Below are 18,049 nucleotides of genomic sequence, written 5' to 3' on the forward strand. Positions count from 1 at the left end.
TATCATTCTTAAAATGCTAATCGAGGGGCTCAAAGGAAGGATAACAACATTGTAACTCACTGCATTTTTTATTATAAATAGATCCAAAATAAATAAATATTTACCTTACCTAATACGTTCGTTACTTTATATACAGAGCATGCTTTGTAAAGCAAGCACACAGCCTAAAATAAAGAACTAATGTTCTTTGACAATACAGTGAAGCTTGTTAGAAAAGCCTCCGAGTCACACATGCCGAGGCGTAACGGCGAAACAAATGGCACGGGTTTCTCGATTCTTGGCAAAATTAAAGGAAGAATAAATCGGATGATCAACACATTATGAGGCTCCGAACAAAACACAAGTAAAGCATGGCATCGTGTCTATAAACAACAACAAAGAACAACAACAATGCTACCAGCGATATAAATTACAAGTACTAATCTTTGTAACGTAAAAACAACAATAAATTAAGATATCACACATCAACCGCTCCCACCTCGTAACTTAACGTCAATAATTAGTTGTCAGAGTTATCACATTTTAAGTTTGGTCAGGCATAACGCGAACGAGCGAGCAGGCCGCCTGGCCGCGTGGCCGAGCCAAAGGCGGGCGGCCTGGAGCCGTCACCGCGGTGCGCGTCATGCACACCGCAATACTTAACCGTTGTCGCTCTCCTGCGTCTAGCTTTCCCTACAGCGCTACAATAAGAGTAAAAATAGTAATATTGCCTAGTGTATTGTACTTTACATCAGGGCGCGCTCCACCCCCGAGGGGAAGGGGGAGGGCGCGCTCCACTCTCGCCTCGCGAGCCGGACGCCGTAACAGTCCGTCCGGAGCCGAAACGTCGGGCTGCACAGTGGGCCAGAAGACCGGTGGACTCGGCCAAAACTCTAGACGCGTTTTGAGCTCCAGAACTGCTAAACGGGACTCGCACCGAGCGTGGGACCGCGACCCCACCAATGGATTCCTCGTTTGGAAAGAAATCCATTGGTGGGGTCACGCGTTCGGTTCGAGTCCTGTTTAGTTACTCTGGGGCTCAAAACGCGTCTGAGAGTTTTGGCCGCGTCCACCGGTCTTCTGGCCCACTGTGCGCTGCACGCGCCTTTTCAAGACGGACATTGGGGCGTTCAGGTTGTGGCGGTCGCGGCCGCGGACGCTTCCAAGTCCTCCTGGCGGGCCTGGCGGCTCACTTGGTGCGCTCGGACGCGCACCGGCCCGGCGGCCGCGGCTCGGGGATGGTGTCCTTGAGCCGCAGGTCGGCGCACAGCGAGAAGTGGTCCGAGGGGTACTGGAAGGACGGCACCCGGCCCGGGCCCAGCATCTCCCCGCTGGGGAAGTCCAGCAGCGCGTCCACCGAGAAGGCCGAGCTGGAGTAGAAGATGTAGTCGATGGTGTGGCACTGCTCGCCCTCCTCGCGCACCTTCCACGTCGTGTAGGCCGGCTCGCCCTGCGCCGACTCGGTCACAGGGTCCTCGGAGGGCGCCGCGTCGTCCTCCTGCAACAAGGGGTCCCGGTTGTTGAAGGCCAGGTGTCGTCCAACGACAGCACCTCAGCGGCTGGCCGGCGGCGGAGCGCCTGCGATGCGAGGGTAGGCAACCCCAGCACACGGCTGTGGAGCGGTCGGCCTACCCTGCATTACCATTACCACTACGGGCTAGACCACAACTGATCGTGCCCGGCTGGCCTCTGTGCTGCTTCTATTGCTGCGGCGCACAGTGGGCCAGAAGACCGGCGCAGACGGCTAAAAATCTACAGACGTTTTGAGGTCCAGAGTCCCTCGAGAGGACTGCAACCGAACAGGGCTGGGACAGATACTTTATATTTTTACCTAGGTACAGATACAGATACTGGATCAAAAAAGTACCTAGGTACAGTTACAGGTACTTGATCGAGCTCAGTACCTAGGTACAGTTACAGGTACTTTGGCAAAATACCTAGGTACTTTTCAGGTACTTTCAGATATTTTGATATTTCAACACATCCGCCCAGTAACGCAACCAAAACAAACCTCGCGCGACTTTTTCGTCCCTTTAAACTTTCTTGCGTCAATGACCCTTTTCATGCCAACGTGTGTGCTGTTTACAACCCCGATTCGTCACGCCGCATCGTCGGCGGCTCCAGGGACCATCCTTGACCTCGCTCCTATAATGGGATGGTTCCGGTAACGCATTTTAGGGACAAACCCTATGATCCCTGCTGAGATGTGTCCATTGTTTCATAGTGCAAGTCCTCTGCGTTCACCTTGGCAGTGCGTGCGGTGACCAGACCTGCCACATGGAGCCCGGAGGAGGCACATAAAAAGGGGAGGGGGCCGAATATCTGTTTCTTCCCCGAAAACAGGCAGTCCTCTGAGTGTCTCTCTTTATCCCCGCACTGTTGTGAGCGCATCTCATTACCCGCCTTTCCCTACATTCGCGCCCAAAAGTACCTGTAAAAGTACCTGCAGTTCTAGGTAAAGTTACTGCCCAAAATGTACCTAGGTACAGGTACAGTTACAATTGTGACCTGAGTACCTAGGTACAGTTATAGGTACCAAAAAAGTACCTAGGTACAGTACCTAGGTACTTTTTACCTAGGTATTTCCCAGCCCTGCAACCGAACGTGTGACCCCACCAATGGATTCCTCGTTCAGAGAGCAATCCATTGGTGGGGTCATACGTTCGGTTTGAGTCCCGTTGAGTGACTCTGGTCTGGAGGACAAAACGTGTCTAGAGTTTTGGCGGCCTGCGCCGGTCTTCTGGCCCACTGTGCGGTGCGTGGACCGCGGACGCTACTCACCCGGTGGCTGGCCTTGGAGTAGGCGCTGGCGAGGCGCATGCCGGTGTGCTCCAGCACGGTGCGGTACACGGGCTCGCTGGGCTCGGCGTTGAAGTCGCCGGACAGCACGACGGGGCGGCCGTCGGCGTGCGCGGCCACGATGCGCAGCAGCTCGCGGCCCTGCTCGTTGCGCATCTTGGACATGAGGGCGCCGGCGCGCGCCTTGAGGTGCGTCGTCGCCACGCACAGCTCGCGGCCCGACGCCTCGTGGCGCAGCACGGCCAGCAGCACCACCTGCAGGACGAGCACGGACAGTCATTCGACCAATGTGACGTCATAGTCCTCGAAAGGTGACGTCATATTCAAACGAACGTGGCAAAATCCACCTTCTAAAGAAGTTGACGTCACGTTCGTTGAGCAACATTGCACGGTCGCCGCCAACACACAGAGGGCCAGAAGACCGGAGGAGGAGGCCAAAATCCTCGACGCGTTTTGAGCTGCCGAGTTGCTAAATGGGACTCGAACCTAACGTGTGACCCCACCAATAGATTGCTCTCCAAACGAGGAATCCGTTGGTGGGGTCACACGTTCGGTTCGAGTCCTTGTAGCGACTCTGGAGCTCAAAACGCGTTCGGACCTTTGACCGCGTCCACCAGTCTTCTGGCGCACTGTGCAACACGTGCAGCTCGCCGTCGTCGCGTACCTGGTTGCTGGCGATGCGCCACACGTGCAGGCGGTCGCGGTGCTGGCCCAGCAGGGAGAAGCGGTCGCTCCTCCAGAGCAGCGCGCAGCCGTCCGGGCCGTTGTTGTCCGGGATGTAGCAGCACGGCGAGTCCGGCTTGGGCTCGAACAGGCCGCGGTAGCCCAGCGGCGACAGCGCGCGCTCCAGGAACTTGTAGTGGTCCACCTCCTGCAGGCAGATGATGTCGGGCGCGGCCGCCACCAGTTCCTGCAGCATCAGCGGCCGGCGGACGGCCCAGTCCAGCGCCGCCTCGGGGCACGACACGAAGTTGTCGTTGTTGACGCCCAGCGCTGCGGGGAGAAGGGACTTGGTCAACTTTGAAGAGCGAAAGGAAGCCCGCGGAAAAAGTTCGTTCGGACGCGTACCTTGAGAGAGAACGTTCCACTGCATCACTCGTATTGTACTCGAATCTTCTGAAAGAAGACAACAGAAAGGTCCATTTCAGCACGCTGCTGGTAAGAGCAAACTAAAAATACGCGTTGGAGAGTCGGGACTCACCGGCACCCCAGTGGGGGCTGGGCCGGCCGGGCGGGCCCTCGACGGGCACCATCCTTCTGGACAGCAGCTTGGCGGGGGTGTTGGTGGCGCGCAGCTGCTGCTCGCACCAGCGGCAGACGCCCTCGCGCGCCGCGAGGTCCACGTGCACGTCGTCATCCTGGCAGTCTTTGTTCACCACCCGCGGCGCCGACGAGAAGCTGCCCATCCTGCAAACACAGAGCGGCGCGTCAGTCCGAGTCCGCCGCGCTCCTCGGCGTCGACAAGCAGGTCGTGCTCGACGACGGGTGGTTTCCTGGTTCCGGCGACCGGGACGGGGGCGAGTGGAGGCGGCGGCGCGGAGACAGACCTTTTGATAAACTGGATGCAGCGTCTGGCGAGGCCACGAAGCGACCGACTCATTGCCCCGGGGGCTGTGCTAGCGGTGCTAGGTCAGTCCAGTCCGGGCCTCTCCAAGGCTTGCCCCAGGTTTGCCCCAGGCCTGCCCTAGGACGGTCCTCGGCCCTTCAAAGGGCTGTCCCACAGGCCTTCCCTAGACTATCCTAGGCGCCCTGCGCTGCCCTGCGCTGCACTGCAGCCTCGCCACTGCAGCAGCTGCAACACAACAGGCCAACGGGTGACGCGGGGCCACGGACGGCCACGGGCCAGCGCCCCGACTAGTGGAAGTGACTTTCAAGGAAGTGACACGAGTCCTTTCACGCGTGTGAGAGTGTATGTGTGTGCAACTGGATCCGCAAAGCCACGACTTTTCAAAAAAAGAAAATGCTGCCTCCAACGGGCCATGAAACCAACCTCAGAACCTATACCAAATGTAGCAGAATATTTTACTACCTTAAAAAAACGGTCGCGTCAGAAAGGATCGGTGCGAGGCACGCTGAAGGTATTAACTCGCCGCTCTCGACTGCTTATCCCCAGATTCTATGCGCCGGTGGCGTTGACATTAAAAGTCCCCCTCCTTCCCAAACACGCCTTTTTTTCTCGTTATGTTTTTTTCATGAGCGCATCTGATGGATAAAGGACTATTCTACTCAACTCTCTCCTCATCGCCGTCATCCGAGCCACACGTGTTGCACGGTGCTCACACTCACACACTCACACACACGCGTACGCACGCTTGCACGCGTACTCACACACACGCACGCACGCGCACCCTCCCCACCCGCTGCATACGCTCACATACACGCACGCACACAGCGCGACGTATGTGTGAGTGCTTTCCATGACAACGGGTCTAGAAATACCGATGCTGACAAGGAAGGCCCTTCGCCCAACGCCTGCGTGATGCCGCGCTGGCCCGCTGGCAGCGTGCCAACTCCGCGTGGCGTGGCGTGCCACATGCGTGCCGCGCACGGCCGCGCTGTCCACGGGTCGCCAATTCATTCAGCTCCGGCTCTTTCCCCGCCGTTCTCCCTCAAGCTCCGACGGGCTGCTCGGTGACGCGTCTGCCACACCGCGTGGAACGCAACACCACCAGCAGCCTGATTCCGAGAGCCGTTTTCGTCGCTCTGTGTCTCTCGCGCACTCACGGGGCGTTCCCTGTAGGTGCGAGAGAGACAGAGCGACGAAAACGACTCTCGGAATCAGGCTACTGGTGGCAACCGCCGGACCAAACCGCAGCGGTGTCGACGCAGAGCGCCATGCGAAAGCCCAATCAGCCACGAGACGAGGGGAAAGCCAAATCAGCACGAAACTAGTAAGAAATACTCTAGGCACTCGCATCCTTGTAAACGGACTGTCCTTTCCGAACTGAGACAAACTAGATCCACACTCATGAAGAGCGCTCGAAACACACGCACATCCGTACGCAGTACGCACCGCGGCGTTGGGCAGTGGATTCGCTTCTGGTGACGACAAGAGCAACACACGAGGGGCGAGGGCGCCGTCGGGGAGGTTCCCGCGGTTCCCATTTTCCCTCCGTTCACGCGACTTCCAAACACGACGCCACACTGCGAGTCGCGCTGCGTCGCGGCGTGCACGGCCGGCCTGCTTACTTGGCACAGTGTGGGCGCCCTGCCTTCCACCACCTTGCACCGCGCAGCACCGCGTTGACGCTAGTCTTCGGAGTCTGAGCGGCCACCTCACCGCTCCGTCCCTGCCCGCCCGCCTGCCCGCCGCGCGCCGCGCTCCCCCACGAACCCCCTGGGCCTGACCCCGTCCCGCCCCGGCCCCCTCCAAAGGTAAACAGGTTGCCATAGCGACCCCGCTGCGCCCTGCGCCCCTCGGCCCTCCAGGTAAGCAGCCCTCTCGCATGTCAATATCGTCGTGCACACGACGGGGACGTCAAAAAATGTTGCCCTGCTCATCCGGCAGGGCAGGCCTAGCCTGTCAAGTTCAAGTCGCCAGAAGGTTCCCAAGCGGCCAGCAGACTGAGTCCAAGAGTCGTTTTCGTCGCTCTGTCTCTCTCGCACTCATGGGGCATTCCGAATGGGTGCGAGCGAGACACTGCAGCGAAGACGACTCTCGGAATCAGTCTGCACGTGCGCTGGCAATTTCCCCCCCCCCCTCCGAGATGATCCACAAGTTGGAGACCGCAAGGCAGCGTTGCGAGTCGATTTCGTTGGAGCTGATAGCGGGGCCGCTTATTCGCGGAGCCGAGCCCCCCGTGCCAGGACGCTAGGACACTCTGTGCGTCTGGCGGAATGGTGCGGGCCTACGCATGTGCCGTCGCCGCGTCGCCGCCTCGCCGCGTCGCCTGTCTAGACGACGGCGGCGCAGATCGCCATCTCCAGCCTCGGCCTGCCACGAGCAGCCACGGGCCGCGCGGAAAGGACGCGAAAGGCGCGTCGCGACGTCGCTTTGTGGCGCCGTCTCTCTCGCACGCCGACGGGACGCCCCGCGACGCGCCGCGACGCCCCGCGACGCCCCGCGAGAGCGACGGAGACAGAGCGACTCATGGAATCAGCCAGCTGACCCCTTGGCGCCTTTCGCGCTTTCGCGTCCCCGTGCGACGCGGCGGCGCGCCGCGGTCGTCGCGGACAATCTGACGAGGGGCGCGTCCGCGTGCCGTCTCCGTCACTCCCGTACTACTGGCATTCTGCTACTAGCGAGTGCGAGAGAGACGGCGCTATGGGGCGGCCGCGACACTGATAAGAGGGCGACGACGTGCTGGCGGCGCGGCAGCCAATCAGTGTCGCCTCACTTTCGGCCCTCCTGTCTTGTAGGGATGGAATGCGATGGAGTGGAACACATGACAACGCAGAAGAATTTGGCCAGTGCAACTCTCACGTTCTACCAAATTTCTACCATGATTTCACCAAAATGCAGCATGGACTAGAGAGGTATTTAACGCAAGGGGCCGCCGGGCTGATGAATTAAGAAAAACAAACAGAGCCCCAAGCGAAGACCTGTGCGATTCTATAAGGTCATTTGGCGACGTCAGGTCAGCGAGTGAGTTCGTCGGGGTTTGGGCGATTTGGGGTATCGGCCGAGAAAACAGGCACTGGCGACTGTACTCGGTGACCCGATCCGAAGGGTCATCGGCGCAGGCCGAGTCTGGCCGGGCCGGATTAAGGCGCAGGCCGCAGCGCAGGGCCGTTGAACCAAAGCCAGCTTCGCGATGATCACCCAGTCCTGACTGTGTTCAAACGCAGGGCCGTTGAACTACAGCCAGCTTCGCGATGATCGCCCAGTCCTGCGTGTGACTGTGTTCAAACGCAGGGCCGTTGAACTACAGCCAGCTTCGCGATGATCGCCCAGTCCTGCGTGTGACTGTGTTCAAACGCAGGGCCGTTGAACCAAAGCCAGCTTCGCGATGATCACCCAGTCCTGACTGTGTTCAAACGCAGGGCCGTTGAACTACAGCCAGCTTCGCGATGATCGCCCAGCCCTGCGTGTGACTGTGTTCAAACGCAGGGCCGTTGAACTACAGCCAGCCCCGCGATGATCGCCCAGTCCTGCGTGTGACTGTGTTCAAACGCAGGGCCGTTGAACCAAAGCCAGCTTCGCGATGATCACCCAGTCCTGACTGTGTTCAAACGCAGGGCCGTTGAACTACAGCCAGCCCCGCGATGATCGCCCAGTCCTGTGTGTGACTGTGTTCAAACGCAGGGCCGTTGAACTACAGCCAGCCCCGCGATGATCACACAGTCCTGACTGTGTTCAAACGCAGGGCCGTTGAACTACAGCCAGCCCCGCGATGATCGCCCAGTCCTGCGTGTGACTGTGTTCAGACGCAGGCAGGCACGTTGCAGAGCTGCCCACTCGCGGTTCATCTCGGTGTCGCCGTTCCGCCGTGTTTTGTTTGGGTCCGTTGCCGTCTTCCCTTGTCTGCATTTACGAAGCAGATGATCACAGACGCGCAGGCTGCGCAGGCGAGCCGAGTCGAGACGTTTCCCGAGCGGCCGTCCGCGCGTCCACCGCGAATTGCAATGTGGCTGTAAATGGCTCCGCAACGCTCCGCAACCGGTTTCAAATAAAAATAGACGACGAGGAAACAGTGCCAATTACCGGCCCGGGCTGACAGCAGCGGTCTCATTCCGAGAGTCGTCGCTCTGTCTCTCTCGCACTCATGGGGCGTCCCGTACAGGTGCGAGAGAGACAGAGCGACGAAAACGACTTTCAGTCTGCAGCACAGCAGCGCACATCGAGCCATTCCGCAGTGTTTTGTCTCCCTCGCTCCCGCGCGGCCCGCCGCACGCCCCGCGAGTGCGAGAGAGACGGGGGGAGCCGCTGTTCGGACGGTGCAGGTCTGCTGATACAGCCTGCACGTCAATAGATCGCTCTGCTTGGCGTCCGCGGCGGCGTCCGCGCGGAGGCGGCACGCCTTGCGGGCCTTGCGGCACGCGATGTTGTTTCGAATGAAATAGAAAGAAAACATGGCGACGTCACGCCGGCGATGACGATTAGCAGTGTAGGGAGGCGTCGTCGGCGTCCTGGCGCGCGTCGAACAACGCGGCGGCGGCTCCGGGGGACGGTCTCGGGGACCGGGCCACCCGGGGCCACCTTGCCGTCGCGGCCGCCACCGGCACCGAGACCTTGGCGACCGGCCGGCTGGCCGTGCATGGCGACGGCCAGCCACTGCAGTGGCCGCGGAGTGGACGGCATTGCAGATAGCGCCGCTGCCGCCACGCTGCCGCGCTGTGTCAGTCTGTCAAGTTCAAAGTCGCCATGAGCGGCGCGACGCGGATCGCAGCGCGCAGCACAGCGCAGCGCAGCGCGGCCATTGACGGGCTGGCTTCCTTTTCCTTTCGAGTTGGCAGCAGACTCATTCCGAAAGTCGCTTTCGTCGCTCTGTCTCTCTCGCACCTGTACGGGACTCCCTACGAGTGCGAGAGAGACAGAGCGACGAAGACTCTCGGATTCAGCCTACAGCCTCTAAAACGGCGGCCTGCGCGAAGGGCAGCAGAACGCATCGAACCCTCGAACCGAGTCAACATGTTTCTCCTTCAAAGTGTACCGGGTGCGACGGTCGCCGGTTCCCAGACGTCGAAAATACGGCAAGTCGTTACGGCTGCTGCCAAGGACTCTAGGAAGGCGCTAGCCGCGTGGCGACTTCCCCGGCGAACCCCCGGCCCGGCGGGCCCGGCCGGCGGCGCGACCCTCAACCCTGCGGGCTGAGTCCGAGCAAAGCTTTCGACGTTGCCTCTCTCGCTCCCTCACGGGACACCCCATGAGTGCGAGAGAGACAGAGCGACAAGAGAAGTGCTCGGGATCAGCCTGCAGCAGGCGCGATCCCTTTGGTCGACGGCCAAGTGAGCGAGCGAGCGATCAGCAGGCCAACCACCGCCAAGGTGACGACGACGACGGCTGGGCGCGGGTAGAGGGCCGCCGCCCCAGTGCGTGTTTTGGCGACGCGTGCGCGTGCGTCACTGCGGCCGCGCTGGCTAGACGCACTGCGCACCGCTTTAACCGCCACGCCGCCACGCCCCGCGGCGAGGCGAGGGGAGTCGCGCCATTATTTTGGCAGCTCGCGGTGGCACGGCGCGGCACGGCGCGGCACGGCATGTCGCCGGCACGGGGTTAGTGGAGTGCCGGCGGTGCGGGCGGTGCGGGCAAGGCCGCAGGGCGACAGGCAGGACGGACTGGGGCTGGGGGTCGATGTGCTGCGCCGCGGCCACGCCGCCAAGCACGCCGCCCTGCCTGCAGACTGTCTCCCTCGCACTCATGGGGTGGTGCGCAGGGGTGGAAGAGAGACAGCTGCGGGGGCCTAGCACAGTGGGCCAGCAGACCGGTGGAGGCGGCCCAAACTCTAGACGCATTTTGAGCTGCAGAGTCGCTAAATGGGACTCGAACCAAACGTGTGACCCCACCAATGGATTCCTCGTTCGGAGAGCAATCCAATGGTGGGGTCACACGTTCGGTTCGAGGCCTGCTTAGCAACTCTGGAGCTCAAAACGCGTCTAGAGTTTTGGCCGCCTCCACCGGTCTTCTGGCCCACCGTGCCTAGCTCCGAGCGCCCTGGGGCGAGTGCGTCCACGTCGCCAACCGCTAAGCAGCTCAACCTCGGCGAGCATTTGTTACCGGGGGATAACACAAGACGTCACAGCACACACGTATCGGCCGGCATCTCCGACTTCTTTTTTTTTCTACCTGCCTTTTTCATAACCGCAATCATTGTTAGGAATTTTTCTCTCTTTTTCTGGTGTAACTTTAGCCGGTTTAGGTGTTTCCCCGCGTTTCGCCGACGGGAGCGTTGTTGCCTCAGCAGAAGTTTCCTCACGGAAGCGATACAAGAGGCGAGTGGTGTTGCGCGGGAAACCAAGTAGTTCGGGCGGTATTCGGATTCTGGATGGATCGGATTGGGCCGCGTAGAGGCGGGGCGGGGCGGGGCGGGAGAAGAACACCCGGATCACACGGACGGACGGGATCGGCGGGATACGGGACGGGATACCGCTCGGGATACCGCCTCGGCGGCGCGTCCGAGACTGCGAGTCGGCGGCGCCGATTCTGATTGGCGGCGGCCGGGCGCGGCCTGTCTGGTCCAGCATCCTCCGGCCGGCCCGACTGCAGACTCATTCCGAGAGTCGTTTTCGTCGCTCTGCCTCTCCCGCACCGACATGCGACGCATCATAAGAGCGAGAGAGACAGAGCGACGAAAAGGACTCTCGGAATCAGTCCGCTGCCGACGACGCTTCCGGGCGCCTCGACGACTCAACAATAATCAATACCCGACCGACGGGACGAACAGAAGAACGCACAGCGGGTCGCCGTCATCGCCGTCCAGAGCAGCGCGAGCAGCGCGCCCGGAAACGGCCGGCCGCCGGCGTCGACATGATTAATGAATGATCAGTGACAACGCCCGGGACCCGGACGACGACCACGACGACCGCAACGTTTGCGACGACCACGATGACCACGACGACCGCAACGTCTGCGACGACCACGATGACCACGACGACCGCAACGTCTGCGACGACCACGATGACCACGACGACCACGACCACCGTGACCACCACGACGGCCACAACGCGCAAAAGCCGCCAGCGGGCGCCCCGATTGGGGACTTTGAATGATCGGCGGGCCGGTGAGAAGCGTAGCGGTGTGAAGCGCGGGCGGGTGAGCGTCCCCCTGGTCAGGTTCAGGGACCGGGCGCCTCGCCGCGCCACGCTCGCCACGCCCAAGGCCGAGGCAGCCCAGGCAGGCCCAGGCGGAACCGATAAAACCAACGCCAAATTGACGGCGCCGCCATCAAGGAGGCCGCGAGGTACGTATAACAATGATGCACGGCCAGGGCACGGCCAGCAGACTCATTCCGAGAGTCGTTTTCGTCGCTCTGTCCCTCTTGGACCTCCTATACGGCACGCCCCAGGAGTGCGAGGGAGACAGAGCGACGAAAACGACTCTCGGAATCAGTCTGCAGGGCACGGTGCGCGCGCTGGGCTGCTGCGGGGGCGTCGCGGCGCGCGCATGCGGACCGGGACCAGTACCAGGGGGACGAACGAAGAGAAACAAAAACAGAGACCGGTGCCAAGACAACACCATTCCCTTCCCCCGCGTGTCGCGCGGCGTGTCGCGCGGCGTGTCGGCACATGTGGCCGCCCCCCTTCCCCCTCCCAGTCCACGACAATTAGAGAGGCGACAACAGGGGAAAAGAAAGGCCTGTTCTGGATGCAAATTTCGGCGGTATTTCGGACGCCTCGAGATAATCCCCTGATTTAGCGGCGGGTGTTTTTGCTTCTAACGACTCTCACACCATTCGGCCGTCCGGTTGCCGCTTGTTTATATCTGCGAGGCATCTGCAATGCAGATCGCCTCAATCAAGTCCTCGTTCAAGGAGGGGCGCGGCGGCGGGGCGCCAGAGACCAATCTAACGACTGTGCTTCGCATCGCGGGGAAGCCCCACGTACACGCGTCGCTCCGATTCAACGCGTTATCCAGGCGAGAGCCTACGACGCCGCACGGTTTCGACTCGTTGACGAAAAAAGACGAAAACAAACATCTGTTTAGCTCATCAACGTGAAAATCACTTTCACTTTTTTTCCCCCGGGCTGGCTCCTTTTCGCTGGGCCGTGCCAACATCTTTCGCAAGTTCATAATAAACGCGCGCGACGTAACGGAACTTTTTTTTTTTGCCTATTTTCATCTTGTTTTGTCGAGAGGTCGCAATGTGATTGGGAGGACCGACGGGGGCGCCGTCTGGACTGCGTCCTGCGCACTGCGCACGTGCCCTGGGCGCACCGAGCACGCCGCTGGAGAGCACTTGGAGCGCACGGCGTCCTTGGGACTTGAGGCGGCCGGAGGCGGCCGGCAGGGACTGCGGACTTCCTGGGCCCGCCGCACGCCGAGCGTGGCCGTGCGCCTCGACTCCGCGCCGCGCGCCGCTCGCGCAGGGCCTCGTCCACGCCGTGGTCGTCCAGCACGCTCACTCCGAGTACTGCTGCTGTCGCTCCGTCTCTCTCGCACTCATGGGGCGCCCCGTACAGGTGCGAGAGAGACAGAGCGACGAAAGCAGTGCTCGGAATCACCCAGCACAACAACCCCTTCGACGCCCTCTGCAGACAACGGTGGTCTAGTTCAAATTGAACGCTGCCCAAAAAAGTAATAATTCGGAATTGAGTCCCAATTTTGAAAACAGAGAAAACTACTTTCGATTGGCTTTTATTAAAAATCGCGTATGAGGCAAGCCTGCGGATGCGCACTGCGCGCGCCACGCCACTTTCTCCGCGCGCCGCCCCTCCGCCCCCTCGGCCGCCCCCTCGGCCGCCCCCTCGGCCGCCCCCTCGGCCGCCCCCTTCGACGAGGCGCCGCGGCGTCGTTTTGACGCGCCGACCCATTTACGTGCGCTAAGGCCGGCTAAGGCCCCACAATGGGCTGGCCGGCCACCGCGTTGCGACACCGTCCGCCGACCGGCCAGCGACGTTCGGACTGCAGTCAGGTACACTGGTACAGCGCGCGGCCCGGCCGGCCAGCCCGGCCGACGACAACACGTAGACGACACACTAGACACTGTACGCGACCACACACCACACGCACGCCAACGCCAGGGTCAAGTGCGCCCGGTCGTGTGGCGTGCCGCCGTGCCGCCTCGTCCGGTCCGGTTCGCACGGCGGGGCGCGGCGGGGCGGGGCGGGGCGGGGCGGGGCGGGGCGGGGCGGGGCGGGGCGCGGCGGGGTGGGGTGCGTCAGGGCGTGCCGCAGCGACGCGTAATCACGATGCCAAGTTGGGTGCAGGTCGCTGACCCTTGACAAGCCAAGCCGATCGGCCGAGCGCAAGACTGGCCGGCTGGCCGAGCCCCGCCCGCCACGCCGCCCCGCCCGGCCCCACTCCGCCTCCACGGCGTGCACCGCGTCGTCCAGGTGGACGCTGCCCCGACGCCACAAAGGGGGAGGGGGGGGGGAAGCAGGGGGCTCCGACATTACATTCAATTGAATCGGCGGCACTGCACTGCAGCCCCTCGGCCTGCCTTGCCATGCCTCGCTATGCCTTGCTATGCCTTGCCAGTGGCGGCGATGTTCTCCGCGGCGATCCCCCCCCCTCCCCGCTGGGCTCCACCACGCGCATGGAGCTGCACTGCACCGCGGCGCACAGCTGCGCCCGGCAGCCCATCTCCTCACTCTCCCCATTTTGGTTGTTCCTTTTCCCCCGCGCCGTTATTATGAGCGTGGGCAGTGTAGGCGCTGCAGCAAGGCCCATTTCATTCCGTTGATAAGCAGCTCATCCGTCGCGAAAGTATTACAAGGGCAGATTGTGTGTGCCACGCGGTGCCACGCTGTGCCGTCTGCCGGCGTGGCCGAGACGGCCGTCTCGATGGACGTCCGAATTAGACACATGGCCAGACCCAGCGGCGCGACAGAGGCAGGGCCAGGGCCCCACCGCAGGGTCGCAGGGTCGCCCTGCAGGGCCACGCACAGGCCGTCCGGACATTCGCACCGCGCAGCCCTGGCGGAGCCCTTGTGGAGAGGAGGCCCAGCGCACAGTGGGCCAGACCAGAAGACCGGTGGAGGCGGCCAATACGCTGGATGCGTTTTGAGCTGCAGAGTCGCTTAGCAGGACTCGAACCGAGCGTGTGATCCCACCAATGGATTCCTAGTTCGGAGAGCAATCCATTGGTGGGGTCACACGTTCGGTTTCGAGTCCCATTTAGCGACTCTGGAGCTCAAAACGCTTCCGGGATTTCGGCCGCCTCCTCCGGTCTTCCGGCCCACTGTGCAGCGGAGCGAGCGCCTGCGGCGTAGGCAACGCGCCGGCCTGCCGAGCACGGCTGCGTCGCGTGGTTGCCTACCCGGCGGTTCGCAGGCGCTCGGGAGGCCGGCCGCCGCCGCTAGCCGCTCGAGGCTCTCCGCTCCTCCGCCGCCAGCCGGCTCGCCATTGTGGCCGAGGCGATGCTGTTGACAGAAATGACTCAACACGCGGAAGCGTTCATTACAAGTGAACAGCCCAGCCCGCCTTGCCGTCCGCCGCTTGCCGTGGCTTGCCGTACCGCGCCGAGCCAGATAGGTCACTGGCCGCCCCCCCGCGTCCCCCTCCTCGGTCCGCGCCGTCCGCGCTGGGCCGGGCCGCGAGGGCCGCGAGGGCGTCGTCGCGGTGGTGCTGCCCTCGCGGGGTGCCCGCCGTGCCGTCCTGCCGCCGCGACGTCGCGTCGTCGCCCCGGAGGAGGCGAAGACGGCCAGCACGTCGGCGGAGGTCCGCGGGGCGTCGTCGCGGTGGTGCTGCCCTCGCGGGGTGCCCGCCGTGCCGTCCTGCCGCCGCGACGTCGCGTCGTCGCCCCGGAGGAGGCGAAGACGGCCGGCTCGTCGGCGAGGTCCGCGGGGCGGAGAAAGCGCGGCGGAAAGAGTGCGGCAAAGACGGCGCGATAAGGCGGGCGGGGCAGGGATAGATCCGCGGGCCGCGCGTTCGCGTTCGCGGTCTTCCACGACGACGATAAGGTAATACACGCGGCGGGGAAGTCCGCGGTGACCGCAGCGCGCCGGCCGGGGCGGCACGGGGCGGCGCGGGGCGGGGCGGCCCCGCGTCAGAGGGCCCAGCAGCCCAGCGGCCCAAAGCAGCAAAAGCAAAGTTCGCCGGTCCGCCATCGCGACACTCTACACTCTTTGCGAGATTATCGTGGCGGTGCGCGGCCGCCTCGGCGATGTAAACAAGCCACGTAAGACCGTAATGACGGAGCTGTCAGGCCGCGGACTGCCTCCCGGCCGCCACCAACTACTCAACAAAGCAGGTCCACTTTGGTAGAAAGTCCAATGCCAGAGAGATGGGCCGGCGTGGCGCGGCGGGGCCTCGGCGGCCAGCCCCGCCAGGGCAGGGCGGGGCGGGAGGTTTCCTCGCTTTCCACTCACTCGACTCCACCGGCCTGGCCGCCACACCTGACCTGGATATCGGGTATACATCACGGACACTCCAGGGACACTCCATGGACAGGCCGCGCGTGGCCTGCAGCCTGGCCTGCCCAGGGCAAACAATGAGCCTTACCGCACGAGGTAGAGGAGCAGGGCGCGCGGCGGGACGTACTCCTCGAGGTCCGCGCCGAAGCCGAGGCCGTGGCCGAGGCCGTGGCTGGGGGCGAGGGGCAGGCCCAGCTCGATGGAGCGCGCCTGGAGCCGCCGCTTGGCGGACTCGGACGTCATGAGGGAGGCGGCGGCGAGGCGCTCGGCCACGGCCAGGGACTCCCGCATGAGGGCCGACACCTCGGCGTCGTTCACTTCCTCCAGCCCCAGGGTCTCGGCCACCAGCGCCGTGACGCGCGCCGGCTCGAAGTCGTCGTCGCAGTCCTCGTCGAGGTGGAGGTCGTCCATGCGCTGCAGCACCTGCATCGAGTTCTGCAGCATGCTGACGGCGCTCACGGCCTCGGTGCTCTTGACGGCGGTCGCGCTGTGGTGGTGGATGTGGTGGTGGCCGTGGGGGCGACGGGCCGTCGTCGGCGCGATGCCTGCCACGGCGGACGACGCCCTCGCGTCGCTCATGGCCGGGCGGCGGGGCGGCAGGGGCGCTCCCGGAGGCGGCGGGTACGTTCCCGGAGGTGGTCCTGGCAGTCCCGGCGGTCCTGGCGGCCCTGTCCTAGTGACGGCGGGGGTGAGGACGGCGCTGCCGGTCGACGCCGTGGTGCCCGCGCTCGGCCGCGACGCCGCGGTCAGGGCAAGCAGAGGGCGAGCACGCCACCAGGCAATTTTCGAGCGCGTTCTCGAACACTACGCGCCGCGAAACAACACTCACGCACGCACGCACGCACACTCACGCACACACGACGACGCGCGCACGCCCACAAGTGCTATCTAGTCCAGTGCGCTGGGGATGGACAAGGCGTCCAGGCGGCACGACGGTCCATTGAACTGGGCGCTGCCAGGGGCTGCCGGGCGATGCAGGCGAGAGGGGACTGCAGACAGTTCGGACAGCGCGGACAGTGCGGACCAGTACGGACCGGCTCGGCTCGGCTCGGCTCTGCGTCTCTCTTGGCGGCGGACTCGCGCCAAACTAGACGGCCGGCCGGCAGACGGTGCTGCAGGGGGCCAGCGTGGGGCCAGCGGGGCCACGGCGTGGTAGGGGGCGGGGCGGTAGGGGGCGCAGCATCAGATGCACGTGACGTCACCGATAGCCACTTATCACAACGGCTGCAGGGCGCGGGGCGCGGCGGCGCGGTTCCTCGCGGGGCGTGCGGCGTGCGGCCGAACCAACGTATCGCTGCGGCTCTGGGCTCTGGGCTCGGCCCGCAAGGGAGGCCGGCTTCAGTCAAACTGGCCGACTGGCCGACGGGCCGGCCGGCCAAGTCGCCGCACTTGCCACTTTGTCGCGCGGCCCGCGAACCGCCCCGCCCCGCCGCGCCCCGCCGCGCCCCGCCGCGCCCCGCCCCACCCTCCCCGCACGCCGCTCGCGCCCTTGCCCGCCTTGGCTGCGTTGGCGGGGCGCTCAGCGCCGCCGCCCCGCGTAGAACCCCGCCGTGTGAAGAACCCCGCCAAGGCCCCGGCGCAGCACCCCACGCCACCCTTGTACCCGGGCGGCGAGGTAGGCCCGTCAGCGGAGCCTCGCGGGGAGAGCGCAGTTGACTCAGACTGTCTCTCTCTCACTTGAAGGGCGATAGAGACAGCGACGAAAACGACTCTCGGAATCAGTCTGCAGGGGCTCGTCTGCGCCCCACACTGTACTCTTTCAATCCCCTTCGGGCCCGATGCTCCACATCGCCTCCCACGCGACCCACTGCCACCATTATCATGGGGAGCGTGAACCAGAACGAAAGATGAAAGAACAAGCTAGGTAAAGGTCCAGGCGAAGGTTGCGTGTAGGACTGCCACTCTGCTTCCAGCTAAAAGCCATGATGGGGTTTGTATTTCTCACTCGCGTGACACACATCCTTACCCGACCAACATCTCAAGGGGGAGAGGCTCTTCCGGATCGCACCAGGCCATGGTTAGACGGCCTTCCCGCGCCGCGGCTCGGATTGGAGCAAGCCGGGCAGGCCGAGCGGGCTGGCCAAGCCCTAACAACCCACTTGGCGAAAACAAAGTGGAAAAGTAAAAGTAAAAGCAAAAGGTTGACGGCTCCCAATCACGGCGCGCCTCGCTTGGTCCGGTCGCCGGTCCGGTCGGCAGTCCGGTGCGGCTTATCGCCGAAAAACAGGGCACGGCGGCACGGCGAGGGGCCGATAGCAGAGTTCGCCAAAATAGCCGACGCCAGAAGTGGCCCAAAAATGGCGGAGAGATCGCGACG

At 63.3% G+C, this 18,049-nt stretch overlaps 1 protein-coding gene across 1 annotated transcript; it reads right to left on the minus strand.

Annotated features, from left to right (window-relative positions):
- Nucleotides 1-52: 52 nt before the first annotated feature.
- On the minus strand, nt 53-16,366 carry LOC117653992 (nocturnin). Its single transcript, XM_034400106.1, has 7 exons — nt 15,821-16,366; nt 3,980-4,185; nt 3,847-3,894; nt 3,443-3,771; nt 2,761-3,033; nt 1,086-1,477; nt 53-845 (listed from the first exon to the last, which is right to left on the minus strand). The coding sequence occupies exons 1-6, from the start codon at nt 16,309-16,311 to the stop codon at nt 1,169-1,171; spliced, it is 1,656 nt and encodes a 551-aa protein (XP_034255997.1). The 5' UTR covers nt 16,312-16,366; the 3' UTR covers nt 53-845; nt 1,086-1,168.
- Nucleotides 16,367-18,049: the final 1,683 nt, after the last annotated feature.

This window comes from Thrips palmi, unplaced genomic scaffold, assembly GCF_012932325.1.
Source record: "Thrips palmi isolate BJ-2018 unplaced genomic scaffold, TpBJ-2018v1 HiC_scaffold_8, whole genome shotgun sequence".
Lineage (NCBI taxonomy): Eukaryota > Metazoa > Arthropoda > Insecta > Thysanoptera > Thripidae > Thrips > Thrips palmi.